The 15,738-nt window shown below is 31.7% G+C and overlaps 1 protein-coding gene across 1 annotated transcript in view; it reads left to right on the forward strand.

Moving 5' to 3' along the window:
* Positions 1-875: 875 nt before the first annotated feature.
* LOC137928615 (uncharacterized) overlaps positions 876-15,738 on the forward strand; it is a 32,959-nt gene continuing 18,096 nt past the window's right edge. The window contains exons 1-5 of the mRNA XM_068771513.1: positions 876-2,454; positions 3,634-3,872; positions 4,396-4,619; positions 4,891-5,042; positions 13,320-13,504. Of these exons, the coding sequence (XP_068627614.1) occupies positions 1,059-2,454; positions 3,634-3,872; positions 4,396-4,619; positions 4,891-5,042; positions 13,320-13,504 (2,196 nt within the window). The 5' untranslated portion in view covers positions 876-1,058. The remainder of the gene's footprint in view (positions 2,455-3,633; positions 3,873-4,395; positions 4,620-4,890; positions 5,043-13,319; positions 13,505-15,738) is intronic.

Consider the following 15,738-nt stretch of genomic DNA (forward strand, 5'->3'; position numbering starts at 1 on the left):
ACTATGATTTCTATTTTATTTAATATCATTTTGAACTATTAAAATATAAGTTATAAATTAAACGTGAAAATAAAATGATAATTATTTATATAGAAAAATATTTTCAAAATGAAATTAGATACTAAACCATGTTATTTGTGACAGTTATGAGTGCAGTTATTTTGCATTACGTAAATAAAATGGTTTTTATTTGTACAAAACGCTGTTAATTCACCCTGTAAGAGCTTGTTTTTTATAAAGTATTAAAAATTAAGATCAATACATTAATTTTGATGAATATTAAATACGCATCAAAACTAATATTAGTTAAAATAACAATGTATTGAATGAACCGATAAGTCTGCATGAATATAAAATGAAAAGGTAATAATTAAAAAAGAAATAAATTATAAATTTTAATTAACTCCAGGCAAAATAATATAAGGCAATAGAGCATTTTAGTGATGTTATTGAACAATAAGATTATTATTTTTATTTTTAATGTTAGTAATTAAGAACTAGAAAGAAATAACATATTTAAAGAATTTTTTTTTCATTTCAGGACTTCAGGAAAATGAGTAATGATTAAAATCAGACAAAAAGTTTTAATAAATTTAATCTTTGAAAATTTCCCTTGCGTAATATTATTATGTATTATGTAATTTTAAAAAGTATGTATTATGTAATTTTATAAAAGTAATTAAATAAGTTTTTTTTAATAAAATATGTAAGATTGCTGAGGTTAAATGCGATCAAACCGCCGTCATCAAATCACCTTGCGAGCCGGACAATCGCCTCGGGTACACTATTTTTACGCTAACGTTGGACGGCTGCCACAAAGCTTGCCCTCGTGCCAGTACATTAGAATTAACTTCGGCCGGGAAACGGTGATTTTACCGCCAAATATTTTTAATAAACACATATCTAAAATACATGTTTTTTGTAATACGTAATCAATGAAGTACCAAAACGTCAATGAGATGTGTGTAATGTGTGAGACACAAATAAATTTCAGAGCGCGAAGCTGAAAAACGTATCAGTCGGATCTATGATGGCGCCGTGAGCGTCTCGCTTCGGCCATGGTGCGACTCAGATGGACGTTTGTTCTAATTATAATATCTTTTACGCTCCTAGTTACAGTGATAACCGCATTCCGCATTCGCGATCTTCAAAAAGGTTCCCACGAAAGTGTTTTGGAGCTTAAAAAAAGACAAAAGTGTGAAGATTGTGATGTGAATAAAAATGATATTAAACAAAACTTGCCAATATATAAAACTGAGAGTGTAAAACATGTATATGAAGATATCAAAAAAACTGCTCAAGATAAGAAAAAAAATATCAATGAAAAGACAATAGAAAAGGTTAAACATGTATTTGAATCAACCATTGAGAGTGAAGAAGACGAAGATGAGGATGGTGGAGATGAAAATTTGATTTACCTTCGGCAGTTGGCTTCTAAGTGGGAAGAAAAACAAAAAGCTTCCGGTATCCTTAATAAAAAGGAAATTAAACTGATTAGTGATAAGAAAAAGGTGACCTTCAGCAAAGATAAAATTCAAGATCCTTTTGGTAAAAATAATAAAAATGTTGATCATGATAACGACGACGACGACGACGATGACGATAACGATGACAATGACGACGACGACGATGACAGCCGAATAATAGAGTCAAGAAAAAAGATTAATATACCTAAAAGTAAAATTTTAGAGGATAAACCTTTATTGGTTGTAAAACATGTTTCGGAAGATAGTGACGACGAGGAATATAAAGATGATGACGATAAAATAGATGATAGTGGCAAAATGCATGAAAGAAAGTCTGTAAAACAAAATGAAAAACGTGGCAAAATTTCTACTGGAATTAAACACAGTAAAGAAGATGACATAGATAACCCAAAAATAAAAGAAAACATACCCGAAGTTAAAAGTAAAGAGACTATAAAATCCATCGATAAGAAAATTAAAGTATTAACTAACAAATTAGACCAAACAAAAGACAAAAGTAATGAAAAACCGAAGACAAAGGATGAATCGTTAATAAAACACAAAGAAATACTTAAATCGTCAATAGATAAACATCAGTTAAAGGAGCCTGCAAAGAAAAAAGAAATACCGGAACATTCAAAAGTTGACAAAGTTACAGTGCCAATAAAACTAAAAGACAAGCCTAGAAATATAATTTTGAAGCCTCTTGATGAAAAGAAACGAGTAACAGATCAATTAAAAACTGACCCACCATTAAACGAGCTGCACGATGGAGGACAAAAAAGCGAAAGTCGAGAAGACAATCGTTTGAAGCACGTGACAGAGGCTTTGCATAGACGAAACATGCTAAAGAGTGAATTTGAGGATTTCTATGCATTTCTGCCGACCTTTGCACCAAATTTTACACGTGTTCAAAATCCTGAATGCAGGCGTCACGGTCAAATCCTTCTTAGACAGTTGCGGGGTACTAAATTGTGGGCGTTAAATAGTAAGTCGTTGTTGTTGTTTAATATAATTTATTAAAAACTTATAGTTATTTTATATTTCTTGAAGCAAAACGCACACAAAGTATTTTACGCATGATAACAAATTTAGTTTAGAACAAAATTTAAACATTGGCATAGAAATATCAAATATTTCTTTTTATTTTATCGGAACTGGCTAAATATTTTAATTGGCACTGCTTCAGGCAATTTGGCAAGTGATGTAAGAAACGTTAAAAAATATCATATCAAGAGTCTTGTTCAAGTTTGCAAATTTTTCTTTGTGGTTGAACTTACCGATGATGAACAAAATGTAACTTTTTAATTATTCATGTCCGTCTTCACTAGAAATGTTTAAACATTTTTTGTACAAAACCGTAACAGTTTTTACTGATTGGTTAATTGAGTAAACTTACTAAAATATTGAATATATCTTTATTCGTAAAACTAATTGCGAGTTCTTAAATTTTAGTAACTGAATAAAAAACATTAATCAAATAAAACTAATAGTAATGTGGCATGACATGAGAACTAGACTTACTAATTTAACTTGTTAAAAATTCACTAATATTTCTCATTAATAGCTATTTGTCAGTAAAAATATTTAAATCTCTTAAACAGATTAGCTTTACTTAAACACTACTTGCTAATAATATGTTGATACAAATTATTATCAATTGTCGAATATTTTTGGTTTCAAAAATAATGATGAATTATTCTACATTGCGCAGAGACCTTTGCTTTGCATATGTCTATTGTCAAAAAATAATTTACATACGTTCAATATAAGTCTACATACGTTCGACGTTAATATCCTTATTCCCGATTCGATCTCGTATAAAAGTGATAGCATTTGGAATAGTTCTCTACACGACTCATTGAGTAACTGTGAGCTTGTTTATGAGGCCCAGAGTGCGAGAACAGGGTTCAGTTCTGTACGTCATTATTAGTAATCTACATCCATCGTAGGTTTTTAAATGTAACTTGTCTGTTGTAATTTAAAATTCAAAGCGTAAGCTCTTCACTATTCGTTGCCATCAAACAAAATAAAATAAATAAAAATGCCATGAAAAAATATTAAATACTACGGTAATAAAGAGGCTTACGTGTATACGTCTGTGGAGGGTAGGAAATTAGTCTCAAGGGACAGCTAGCTACATTAACATTAAACTGTATGTTTTCAGTGCTTGACTCCACGGGTAAGATTCCCTCGGGTATACTACAAGGTAATGGTATCCAATTGGGCAGCTACGACCAGTGCCTAGAGAGCCGTGCACGTGTACAATTGGACACGGGAAGTATCGTCAAGGTGCAGGGGAAATATTGCTTAGCACGTATCGATTTAAAGGCGGAACATCCCGAACTAGAGATACCGGTGTATTTGGCGCAAGCGAGGAATTTGATAAAAAGTAAAATTGATGATGTGAGTATGAATTACACTTACAGAGAGTAGCGTTGTAGGTGAGTGACTACATAAGACGTCAATCAACCAATATTTTACTGCGTTGTTTTTCAATACTTAAAATCTCTAAATATTTAGAATGGTGAACTCTTTATACTGATTTTATTTTAGTTTTAGGACAGTTTCAGCATCGTTTTTTTAAAGCTTAGAATGTCAATGACCTATCCAACAATGTTTGCGTTTTTAATGACCTGATCATTTACAAATGAATTCTGTAGCATTATCAGGATTCGAATTTAATGTCAGCATATTAGTTCTGATTAAATACGTTCATAATGACTATAATGTGATTATGTTTTCGTTACAGCATGACGTGGAAATAAAGCTTGATGTTTGATAATAATGTGCTAGTTATTTTGTTGATTCAGGAGCACGGCAGATATTTATTAGCTTTGAAATATATTTGTTTGGAAGTGTTGCCTCATTAAAATTTAAATTTTAAAATTTGTATTTTTATAATTCACTCTTTTCGTTATTTGTTCAGCCAGGTCACTTCGTACCACGTTTTTCGACGTTAAGCTGGGGGGTTTGTGTGCCTTCACCTTGTAATCCCGAGGATGTGGAGAATATCCTAAGAGATGCTATTAAACACTACCAGTACACTAGTGGAGTATCCATAAAAGTTAAAGTTGATTCTCTAGATTGTCACATGCAAAAGAAACAAGCCTGGTGGGAAGAATGGCTTGCAATACCAACTCTTTTGACGTTGTGAGTATGTCTTTATTAACAAATTACTAAAATTAAAAAGAATTAAAGATTAATGGGGAAAGTTATAAGAAAACTTTTTATTAGTAAATCATTTTGTCTCTGCAGGAAAGAAAAATATTGGCTGTTACTATTTTTAACATTAATTAAAAAAATTGTAAAGCTTGTATTTACCGTAGTTCTTCCCTGTCTTTTTCAATTTTCAGATGACCTTATGAACTAATAAAAATTAATAAAATACTTTTAAAAGTGATGTAAATTTTAATGTGCGCAGGTCATTGTACGGTGTGGTGGTTTTGCTGGTAATAGTAGCAACGGTTCAAGACTTTGTTGCAAGACGAAAAGTAAATGAGGATACAACCGATGATGCTGCCAACGAAAAAGATGCTACAGATAAAGGAAGTAATGAAAATAGCAAACAAAAAGGTAGGTATTAAATTGAACGTATTAATTGAGACGATTGATACTCAATAAAATTGCTAAAAAATTATCTCTAATCATTAGGGATTTTCATCATCTTGTGAAGACCATCATATGATCAAAGAGTTTGAGGAATTCCATTCTTTTGAAATATATTCTCTCTATTCTTTTCATTGAACGTTAGCTTCATGAGCCCTGTAATTATTACTGCGTATGTACGTCACGAGACTGTGGCTCTTTCACGTTCTATGGAAGAGCCACAGAAATACGAGTTGGATTAAGCTCTTCTATAAAGGTATCTTCAAACTACGAGAGTTCCAAACTCTGATAAGAGCCCAAACCAAAGTCAGACCGGTTCTCTTGTAATGATTATTTTTATACATAATACAGTATTAGATCAATTAATTACCAAGTTCTTTTTCAATTGAAAAGTCTTTAATAGAAATATTTATTGAAATGTAGTAGAATATAAAATTATTAAAAATTTATTACGCAATAAAAAAGACTACACCGTAATGTATTATAAAAGTCAGTTGTCCATAACAGAGTAACTAATTTTATGAAGCCATGAAACTAGTTACTTTTTCATTTAAGCGAAATCAAATTATTATTTATACACATATTTTTTCACTACGACAATAATCATAATGCTTTATATGATGTATCATTATAGTTAGTTTTCTTTCGAGGTACTGTAATTGTGTTATTAATATAGAATTAGTTACCGATGTCTCATAAACAGCCTTGTTTTACTTTTCCAAGTTCTTTTAAATAGGTTTCCATTTATAAACATTAAAATTGACGTAAAGTTAAAACAATTTTGGATCTGATTGATTTAAGATTTAAATCTCCTCTGATCTAAATTTTTTTCTATTTTCTGCATTCATGTCGAAAGTCATTCTCAAATTTCAATCTGTGGAAATATATAGATTACTTCACTACTTGAACAGGTCTAAGTAAACATAAAGTTAACGACAACAGTCTAAGATGTTTTAATAATTAGTGAATGAAGGTAATGTTTTATAATCAGCAATTTATAAAAAAGCTAGTAAATGCCCAAAAGCCCTTTTGTATTTATATTTAAAGAATAATGTTTAGGCATAATATTTATTATAAGGTTTTATACGTACAATTAACGAGGTGTCTCTAATAAATTCTTCTGGATAATTCGTTAGTTTACCGATATTTCACGAGAAACATAAACGTAGAAATATATAAAGATAACACTCGTAATGGTTTAATTTTAGATCTAAATATTTTGACGGTGGTTCCAGTTCAAGGTTTGTAGATCGTGAGTCACGGTGTGCCAATGATGGATATATTAGCCAATGAGACAAACAATAATAGCAGCTGTCATTGTTTTCATTTGAGATAAGAACTTTCGTGATGAAAAATTTCGAAATGGATGTTGTTTTAAAATAATTTAAATTTAGCTTTTCTCGTCACAACTCTAGGAGGAAAATACGTTAAATAAATTATTGTTTTAGTGTCATTGCATTACATAGTGATGCTTCTATATAAATTCTTACAACCATAAGTGCAATCTATTTGAGAGCAGGTGCGAAGCTTCCTATAACAACCAATACATACATATTTACACTATCAATCTCAATAGCCACAACAGGATCACAGTAAAACCTAATAGCAACGAAGAATTAGATATGTATTAACTTTTAACGGGTGGATTCATCAAATCTGCACGAGTCGAAAAGGGCGACCGTGCCGAGCATCAACTGAACGTCATCGACATATCAGTCGAAAGACGCCCATTGCAAGGCCTCTCCCATAGATCTTCACGATACGTATACGCGTATACGACACGACCCTGGCTATGTCATCGGTCAACCTAGTGAGAAAGGGAGACTATCCACGTCGCAATTTAAACATACGTGAACAAAAATTATAGAGGAACAAAAATGGTGACGTGGTTCTATTTTTTTTGCACATTAAAACTTTTTGTAATTTAAAATAAATATCAGATGAATCTTCAATACTTCAAAATATTGTATTCAATAATAATTTTAAAAATAATAATATTTTTAATCTTTCACACGAGAATCTTCTTATGTTATCGGAGAGCCCCAAGCATCCGTTCGACCTTAGCCCAATTTGTTTCGGCAACTAGCAGCGGTACTCTGACACGTTTGCGATTCAAATCGGCTCGGAATACCGATGACACGTTAATTAACATAAATTACGTATACAAGTCTGGCCGGGCAATATTGCATCGGGCTCGGTCACGTAGACTAATCGTTCGAAATCAATGGACATGCGACATCATTTTCAATACGGCGTTCGTGACCCGCGATCAACTTGATTTACGGCCCGCGCGGACTAATGTAATTAAGAAACAATAAACAATGCTGGAATCATTGTATCAATCACGTTTCGTTCATTACTTAGTTTTAATGATTCATTACGCGGTTAATGTACACCTTATTAAATTATAACTCCTTACAACTAAACCTTATTTTAAACATATATATTTTTATAGTATAAATCATCATCATCATTTTAGCTGTAGGATGCCCACAGTTAGATATTGGCTTCATTCATAGATTATCAATAGGACCGGTTGTAAACGGTCAGCATTTTTCTTGTGACGACCTTAACTAGATCGTCTGCCCACTTTATGAGTGGACGTCTTACACCTTTGACGGTCCCTGGACCCACTTCAGAACTTTGAGGCCCAATCAGCTATGTACACGCTATGTGGCCTGCTTTTTGCCGCTTTAAGTTGCCAATCCGCTGGACTACATCGGCTACTTTCGTTCTTTAGTTCGTCTACCGGTCTTCTCATTCTTAATCCGATCGATTCGATAATTTGAATGATGTATAATATCCCAGGTTTGTTTGAATCTTAAACATATACAAAATAAACTGTCTTACAAACGGAGATTTGTTTTCTTTTGTATAAATCTGAAGTAGAGGTCACTCATCAAGTGATTTTCGTATGTGTATTACACAATTTTTTTATTATATACAGAGTCACCTAACAAATATTTGCATTTTATGAATCACATGTAATTGAAAATAAACATTTTAAAATTGTTGCAATGTAACAACAATACATTCGAAAGACGGATTTACGCGCATAAGCAGTTGAACATAGCCATCGACCGTGTAAATATAAACAAAGTTCTACAACATTCCAGCCAGATTTAAAATGCTAAGATTATTTAAAATAAGAAAATAAATGTTGATTCCAGGTTAAAAACTATGGAGTTTTTTGTCTCAGGGCATTATTTTAGTTTATTATGAAAGTCAAAATCTTGGAACAATCAAATATGTCGCATCACATACAGTCAAGCAAAAAAAGGCCCTGCACGTGCAGTTCATTTACGTTGCGTAAATATATGTTATATATCGATTGCGACTGTCAAATATTTTTTTTAAATTGAGTTTTACATACCTATCAATTTATAAAACTGACTACATTATACATTGTTATATTTAATATTAATATTTTGTATTACTCAAATGTGTATTTAGTGTGCATTTAAGTAATTATTTTTAACAAAAATTTGGTTTTGTCTGTTACTGCATTGGACAGGTTACCGATTAAATTACGGAAATTAAAAGTAATTTGTGTTTTTCCCGTAATCCTGCTACCCACGCATACGTCGATTCTTTTATTTATGTTTTGGCAAAATGGCTGGTTTATTTCATCAATCTCGTTACTGATTTTGGTTTATGAGTTGTTTTGGTTTGTTTTATGTAATAAATTTAACACAGCCGCCAAAACTGATCGTGTGATGTCAATTATACAATCAGAGGTTCCAATCATTAGCTATATTTCAAGTTATCGAGTTGCCGGAAAATTTGTCTAGAGTGCTATCGAAACAGCTGTAACGCACCTTTCCTAAGACGGGAAAATATCGTTGTAAACATAAATCTATAGGAGAGGCACAGGCCCCAGGCTGGGGACAGTTCCGATAGTTTTCCATCAACGCTTCGGCAACGGCGCAATCTCTTTTTTTTTCGGCTCCTACAACGGTTTTGTCATATAGAAATGAAAGCTAATTATTGTGAAATTACATTAAAATATTTTGAAACGTGTACATATCTTTCCATGCATAAAAACTAACAAGCGATATATCTATTTTTAAACTACTGTTACTATATCAATCAGTCTTAATTTAGTGTCGGGTGTCCGGTAGCAGTATTCGAATTTAAAATTTACATTAAAATATTAATATACTTAAATATTTATTTTAACAAACATAAAAAAATAAAACTTATGCGGATTTAATTTAACAGTATTATCTTAAAGCTGTCCATCACTTCGGGAACACTCCTGGAATCCGGTTGCAGTTTTTCGCGGCACTTGCTCCAGATTTGATCAAGGGATAGCACTGACCTCGCGAAAGATATTTTCTTTAAGCGCTTTGATGGTGACTGGGTTCGTTTCGAAGACTTTACTCTTCAGATACCCCCATAAATAAAGTGCAAAGGGGTAAGATCCTCTGACCTTGGTGGCCAGGGGATATCACCAAAATGACTTTTAAATTTTTCATTGAAGAAATCACGAAGAAGCGCCACGGTGTCTCTAGCAGTGTGAAGTGTGACATCATCTTGTTGAAACTACGCAGGCAAAATATAGGCAGGATGTTCTCTTAACGACAAACAATTATTGTTCAATATTTTCCGATAAGAAAGACCGGAATGGCGAATAAATAGTCTAATTTGTTACAATAATTTTTTACCAATAAAGCCTTATTAAGAACGCGGTATTATAAAAGTAAGATAAAAGATTTTTTCTTGCATGTATTGAAAGAAAGTCTGGCGATATTTTCTGTGCTTTTAAAAACCATTTTATCTCAACACAGTTAAATACCGAGAACGACGCTATGGGATTGCCCTAAGTACCTAGAAAAAGCAACTCAATAAAGCATTTTGAATCTTAATTATGATCCCAAAAATAGATCAAAGAGATGAATTCGCAAAGTAAACGATATTTACGTAAACTCTTCTCCTGTTAATTATTAATATTGTGTTAAAAATGTTCTAGAATCTTCAAAGAGTAAGTAAAAGGAAGATTCTATTATATAAGTAATTAATTAATATGTAATAATTAATGACGTCTTAATTAAATTATCTTATTTGTGAGAAAACTCGAAATTCCTTTCTACTTAATCCGAATGGATTAAGTGGTTTTAGTACCTTTTATAAATATTTCGCAAAAGAGAATCTTAAGCGGTTGATAGACGTTCGTGCTTAAAGATCGGCATGTTAAAGTTCGCGAACTTATACTGCTCGACGCCGAAAACACACGGCAGATTAGCTCACACTATACAATACCGAACACTAGGGAGGTTTTGTGGTATTTAGCAGTGTTATTATATTTCGTTATGAATAAACAAGAAAAGAAAACTTACACGAATAATCAAGACCGAGAGTGGTAGAAGGAATAGCTAATCTAAAGAGAGCGTTAATAAAATACAAATTTAATAAATGAATCACTCCACGAGATGACAGATTTACGGATTTATTTACTAATACTTGAGCCAAATTAAGTTAACTTGCAGTAACCTTTTAATCTCCAATACTTATATATTTATATCTTTTTATTCATTGTTTTTAATTTTTCAAAGACATTGGGATATTATAAACTTATGTAAATAACCTTAAATTTTTTTTATAATAAAGTAAATAAATAACAAAATTGGTAAACGTATCACGTGTGTCACACACGGCTTCGGATTCTTAAACAAGATTACGGTTCAAAGCTCGCAGGGTTGCTAAACGTGCGAGCCATGACGGGTTACGAGCAAAATTTTAAAAGGTTTGGATTGCTGACTAACTTGTGCGGCGACTTCAAAGAACTACTGACTATTTAAGGAGACAGATATATAAAAAGGACATCAGCAATAAGTACCTGCATTTCTTTCTATCTTTAAGAGTCCTAATTATATCTTTTATGATTCTAGACGTTTATGTAGACGATTGAAAGCATAGCCCAGCGACTAACGTATTTTACTTTTTTTATGAAATGTGGATTCATATGAAGATTGACATGTCACTATAGCATTTTCCAGCGCTATCTTTTGTTACGTATGACTTAAAATCTTAGACATTGCTGTCTATAAGGTTCATATCATCTAAATTATTGTTTTCTGTTTTTATTTATAAGATACGCCAAATTACGTCGCAGCATGTCAAAGTTTGATAATAAATAAAAAAAAAATTATAATTTATTTCACACTTGCGCTTGTATTGCGAAGTTTATGTTTTCATAAACAAATTTCGACGGCGACGCGGTGAACGACTAAGTTTCGAACTCGATTCCTTTTCTAAATCAACGAACGCCGTAATTTGTTATGCAAATTGCTCCTGACGACACTTCTCCGTCACGTCAAATTTAAGCGTGACTTATTCCTTGATTTATTCTTGCTTATTTATGAGCTATTTTTTTCCGCAACGTTTTTGAATCGAGCCCTTTCGAATTTTACAAATTGAAAAAACAAAAGCGGAGTTCTACGAGGTTAATTACAAAAGAAAAATATTTAAATTCATCCATTATGTTTATGTGGATGAGACTAACTTTTGATTCGTCAATTGTTATTCTTTGTGCGTATTGAAATTTTACCGATGTACATAACTGCGAGCAACAGTTGCGGCTCTTTAATACTTGTTGTTTTAAATTATCTAGATCTTATGCGACTCTATTATGTGATCAGATTTAATAAAGCTAGTAGTATTTCATTCCTTATTTATTTATTTTTTAACAAACCCAAAATTTAAAAAAATATTATCTACACAATACAATCACTAAGTCGGAGTTTTTCCGTGCATTAATGTTTATAAATATTACTGGTAATGGTTAGATTATAATTTTATGTTAATTATAATCTTTCCCATGTATTATTTTGTACAGTGAATATAAATCGGTGATTAATGTCAAGATAATCAGATTAAACGTAATGACAAAGGAACAACGGTTAGGTAGTTTGTTAAAAGAAATAATATTTTAAATATAAAAGAGTTTTTCTTTTATTTATTTGTATACAAATGGTGCAGTGGTAGTATAGCGGTAGAGGACTGATCCTGGGATTTATCGATATCTTATATAATTCACACTTTGTGCATTAAATATACAGAATTCTCACTGCTCACGAACATATTTCCAGAAGATGGGCAGTAGCATCCTCTGTACCATAAAAATACACTGCATTCGCCAACCCTTCTGGTAAGCGTGGCGAGTATTGCATATCTCCCCATAGATATCTTCAGGGGAAGGCTTTAGTATATGGGCTGAAACAACGACGACGATATACAAATGGCATGTAATTAAGACTCCTTTTCTGGAGTCAGGTTGGTACTATTGCAATGCTGCCATCAATTAACACAGCGAACCCACAATTATTATAATTTTAATTATAAATTTATGTCACTATGATTCGAATTTCAAATACATGCATCAAACAATAGAGAATTCATTCGAAATTTAAAAAAAGAAACTGTTTTTTATGGAATATAATAAGGCATTAGATAACCGTTCACTACAAAAAATTTTGGCTGAAGAGATTAGTTTTGTATTAATACATTTTGACAAAAAATAATAAAATTGTTTACCAGAAAACAAGCTGTAGGAATTCTATTCCTTATAGAATTTTTTATCGATTTTTGACCGGAGAGATTGAATTGTTGGAGTGGTCGTAGTACTGTAGCTTCTTGTTCTTCGGTAGCGATATGCACGCCACAGAATAAACAGAAAAGATTTTTATTTATAGGTTATTTAACCAAACTTTGCACTGTGAACCAGATGATAAACTACAAGTATTCAATGGTTTATAGAATTGTTTATAGATCGTTAGTAACAGGGACGAATATGACGTTATATAAATAGATTTTGATAGGTAATATAAAAATTATTCGCTAGAAGATAAGCTGTATGAACAGGGGTACCTGTTTAAAGAACTTAACATCTAATTAACAAAGAAACTGTTTAAAATTTGCAAAAGAATTCAATTGTTTACAGACTTCATTTATGATTTTTTAGTATTAGAGAAGAATAAAATGAAGTTTTATTAATAGATTTTGAAAATTAACATAAAAATTGTTCGCTAGAAAATAAGCTGCAAGAAGACCATTTTTAAAGATCCATCGAATTAACAAAGAAACTATTCAAAACTTGCAAAAGAATTCAATTGCTTAAAGATTTATTTATCGATTAAATTAAAAAGACTTTTAATAGCAATTGTTCTAGAATGTTATTTTCAATTCTGTTTACTTTTAGAGAAGTGCACCGAATCAATGGTTTAACTATGGGTTTGTTTTCAGGTGAAAACGTAATAAGCGTCTTCTCCTTGTACCGAACAATGAGTAAGCTCGTGGAACCGGCTACCTCGGATGAAATCTCCTGTATCCACGGCGTTCGTGCGATTGCCACCATAGCACTCCTGGTCGCCCACAAGTTCCTACCAATTGCAGTCACGCCGTATACCAATAGATTGAGGATAAGCGAGGTTAGATATGATTTATTTATATAATAACTATAACAGAATGTAATAACCTGTTATAACACATTTTTTCATGGTCCATTTTTTCAATAACAGATTGGGAACCTCTCGGACACTCTTTTTTATTTTTGGAATAGAATTTTATCGTTTTTAATATTTTTTTTTTATTTTTTTTATTGTCATTCTCTTATGTCGATCTTCATGTTATCATTCATTCATTTTCTATCATATAGCACAAAATCTTAAATTCTCATTAATTTTTAATTTCCTTCTTTGCATCGTCTTTCATTCGCTCCTTAATTATCACAATACAAGGCTTTTATCATAGTTTATCACAATATTTCTTATTACAACAATCAAACTTTTTTTTTTACTTTTTATTGTATCTTATTCTGATACTTACAATTGTACGTTATAACATATAATTTTTTTGAATCTACCGTAATATTGCGTATATATGTTATTGTTATCCTGGGTGATTGGCTATAGGCTTAAGAGAGTGGGGTGAATGTATAGCTCATTTCTTAGGAAAAGCTACACAGATTACATATATTTACAATCCCTCTGTATACAGTTTCAATTGGAATGCGACAGACTAAAAACTGATGATACTGACAGTAAACAGTCTACAGAAACAGATAGTAAATAATAAATCTAATTTTGTTATCTAGCAATCCGAATTTCAAAATGCTTTTCTAATTATATTATCACTATTTCATTTATAATTCCTGAAACTATTCATTTGTAAGTTTATTGTACCATAAATTATTTGACAGCAAACTTCTACGACCAATCACCTTTCTGTATATTATATTTACAGGAGCTCCAAAGTAAATTGTTTTTAAATAATATTTATCTAAATATAATATAAGACTTAATTTGTTACAATTAAGAAGCCATGTATCGGCGGTATGATAATAATAATCAAATAGTAATATGTCCATGCAAATATTGTATTTCTAGAAGTTATTTACCTTTTTAATAGAAAAAATAAAAATGTAACATGATTTAAAGTGATCGATCTATAAAAGATGAATAAAATAGTTGTAAGAGCTTTAAATCTCTTTGCTGACAATTGTGCTAAACATTTCACATCCCTTAAAAGCTTTCACTACTATAACCAATTACCCTGCATGAAAATTATATTAGAATTCAAATTTTTCTCGCAGATTGTTTTGCTATTAAATAAATTCAGGCGTATGTTTAAGTGGTATTATTTATAACACGTAAAATAACATTTCTCCTGAGTTTCATATAAATCTAGTTTGTAATTGTTTTAGAAAGGTTTAGAGGTCCTCTCAGTATACGTGCCAGTCATACAAAATTGACTAATTGCTAGTTAGCTTACGTAGGTACGTTTTAAAATAAACGTTGACCTGAATTCGTAAATTAATGGAATCATTTACGATTTTAAATAGATAATTGTATTTTGTCAGATTACGGTTGCTGTATTTTTAACTTTGCAGATCCTCATTTATTGAAGTGCTAGCAGCTGCATAATTAAAAAGTTCGTATTGGCTTCTAAATTTATTTTTGACTGTTTGTATGTGAAATTCAGTCAAATAATTACAAAAATTAATAACTCTTTTTAAAATAAAAATATTCTTTTTTCTAACTGGTTATTACAGTTAGACCTATTTTGTTGACTCGGTGTTTGGTACTGGTCGGTCTAACGTCTCCTGAGGATGCCCCGTGGAGGGGTGAAACAAGTGTAGAGTAGATTAGAGATGGTATTTGTGTTTCGCATTGTTTACCGCAAGTGCATTTATCAGCGGGCTGGTAGACGGTGCACTCCATTGCACGACTACTGATGCATAGCGTAAGTAACTATATATTAGTCCCTTTCTTAGTTAGGATGAACTTCCGTGAAGCCGCCTGAATCTATTAGATTCACAGGCTCGGAACGCGGTTCTGCTTAGAAAAACCGGCGAGAAACTTAACAGTTGCTCTTTACAAATCTAGTTTTATGCTTGTGCTAGTGTATTTTAGTGCTTGACAATAATTAGCTTCCTGAGTCAACATGAACTAAATTAAATTCCACGCATTAACATTAGTATACTATTTTCTAACCGTGTTATAAATTTAATAAGTTCTTTAAAGAAAAACTTGAAAGAAAAAATTCTATTATAATGTGTAGTTTTTTTATTGTACTTATTGCTGCCCAAGTGGAAATTGCAGGTTGCGCGGGTTCGAAGTCGCAGATCGCAGATGGCGCCTAACCTAAGACCTTTTTAAGGCAG

Source organism: Battus philenor, unplaced genomic scaffold (assembly GCF_028537555.1).
Source record: "Battus philenor isolate CCGP_79_NKW_IND1 unplaced genomic scaffold, ilBatPhil1.0.hap1 SCAF_4, whole genome shotgun sequence".
NCBI lineage: Eukaryota > Metazoa > Arthropoda > Insecta > Lepidoptera > Papilionidae > Battus > Battus philenor.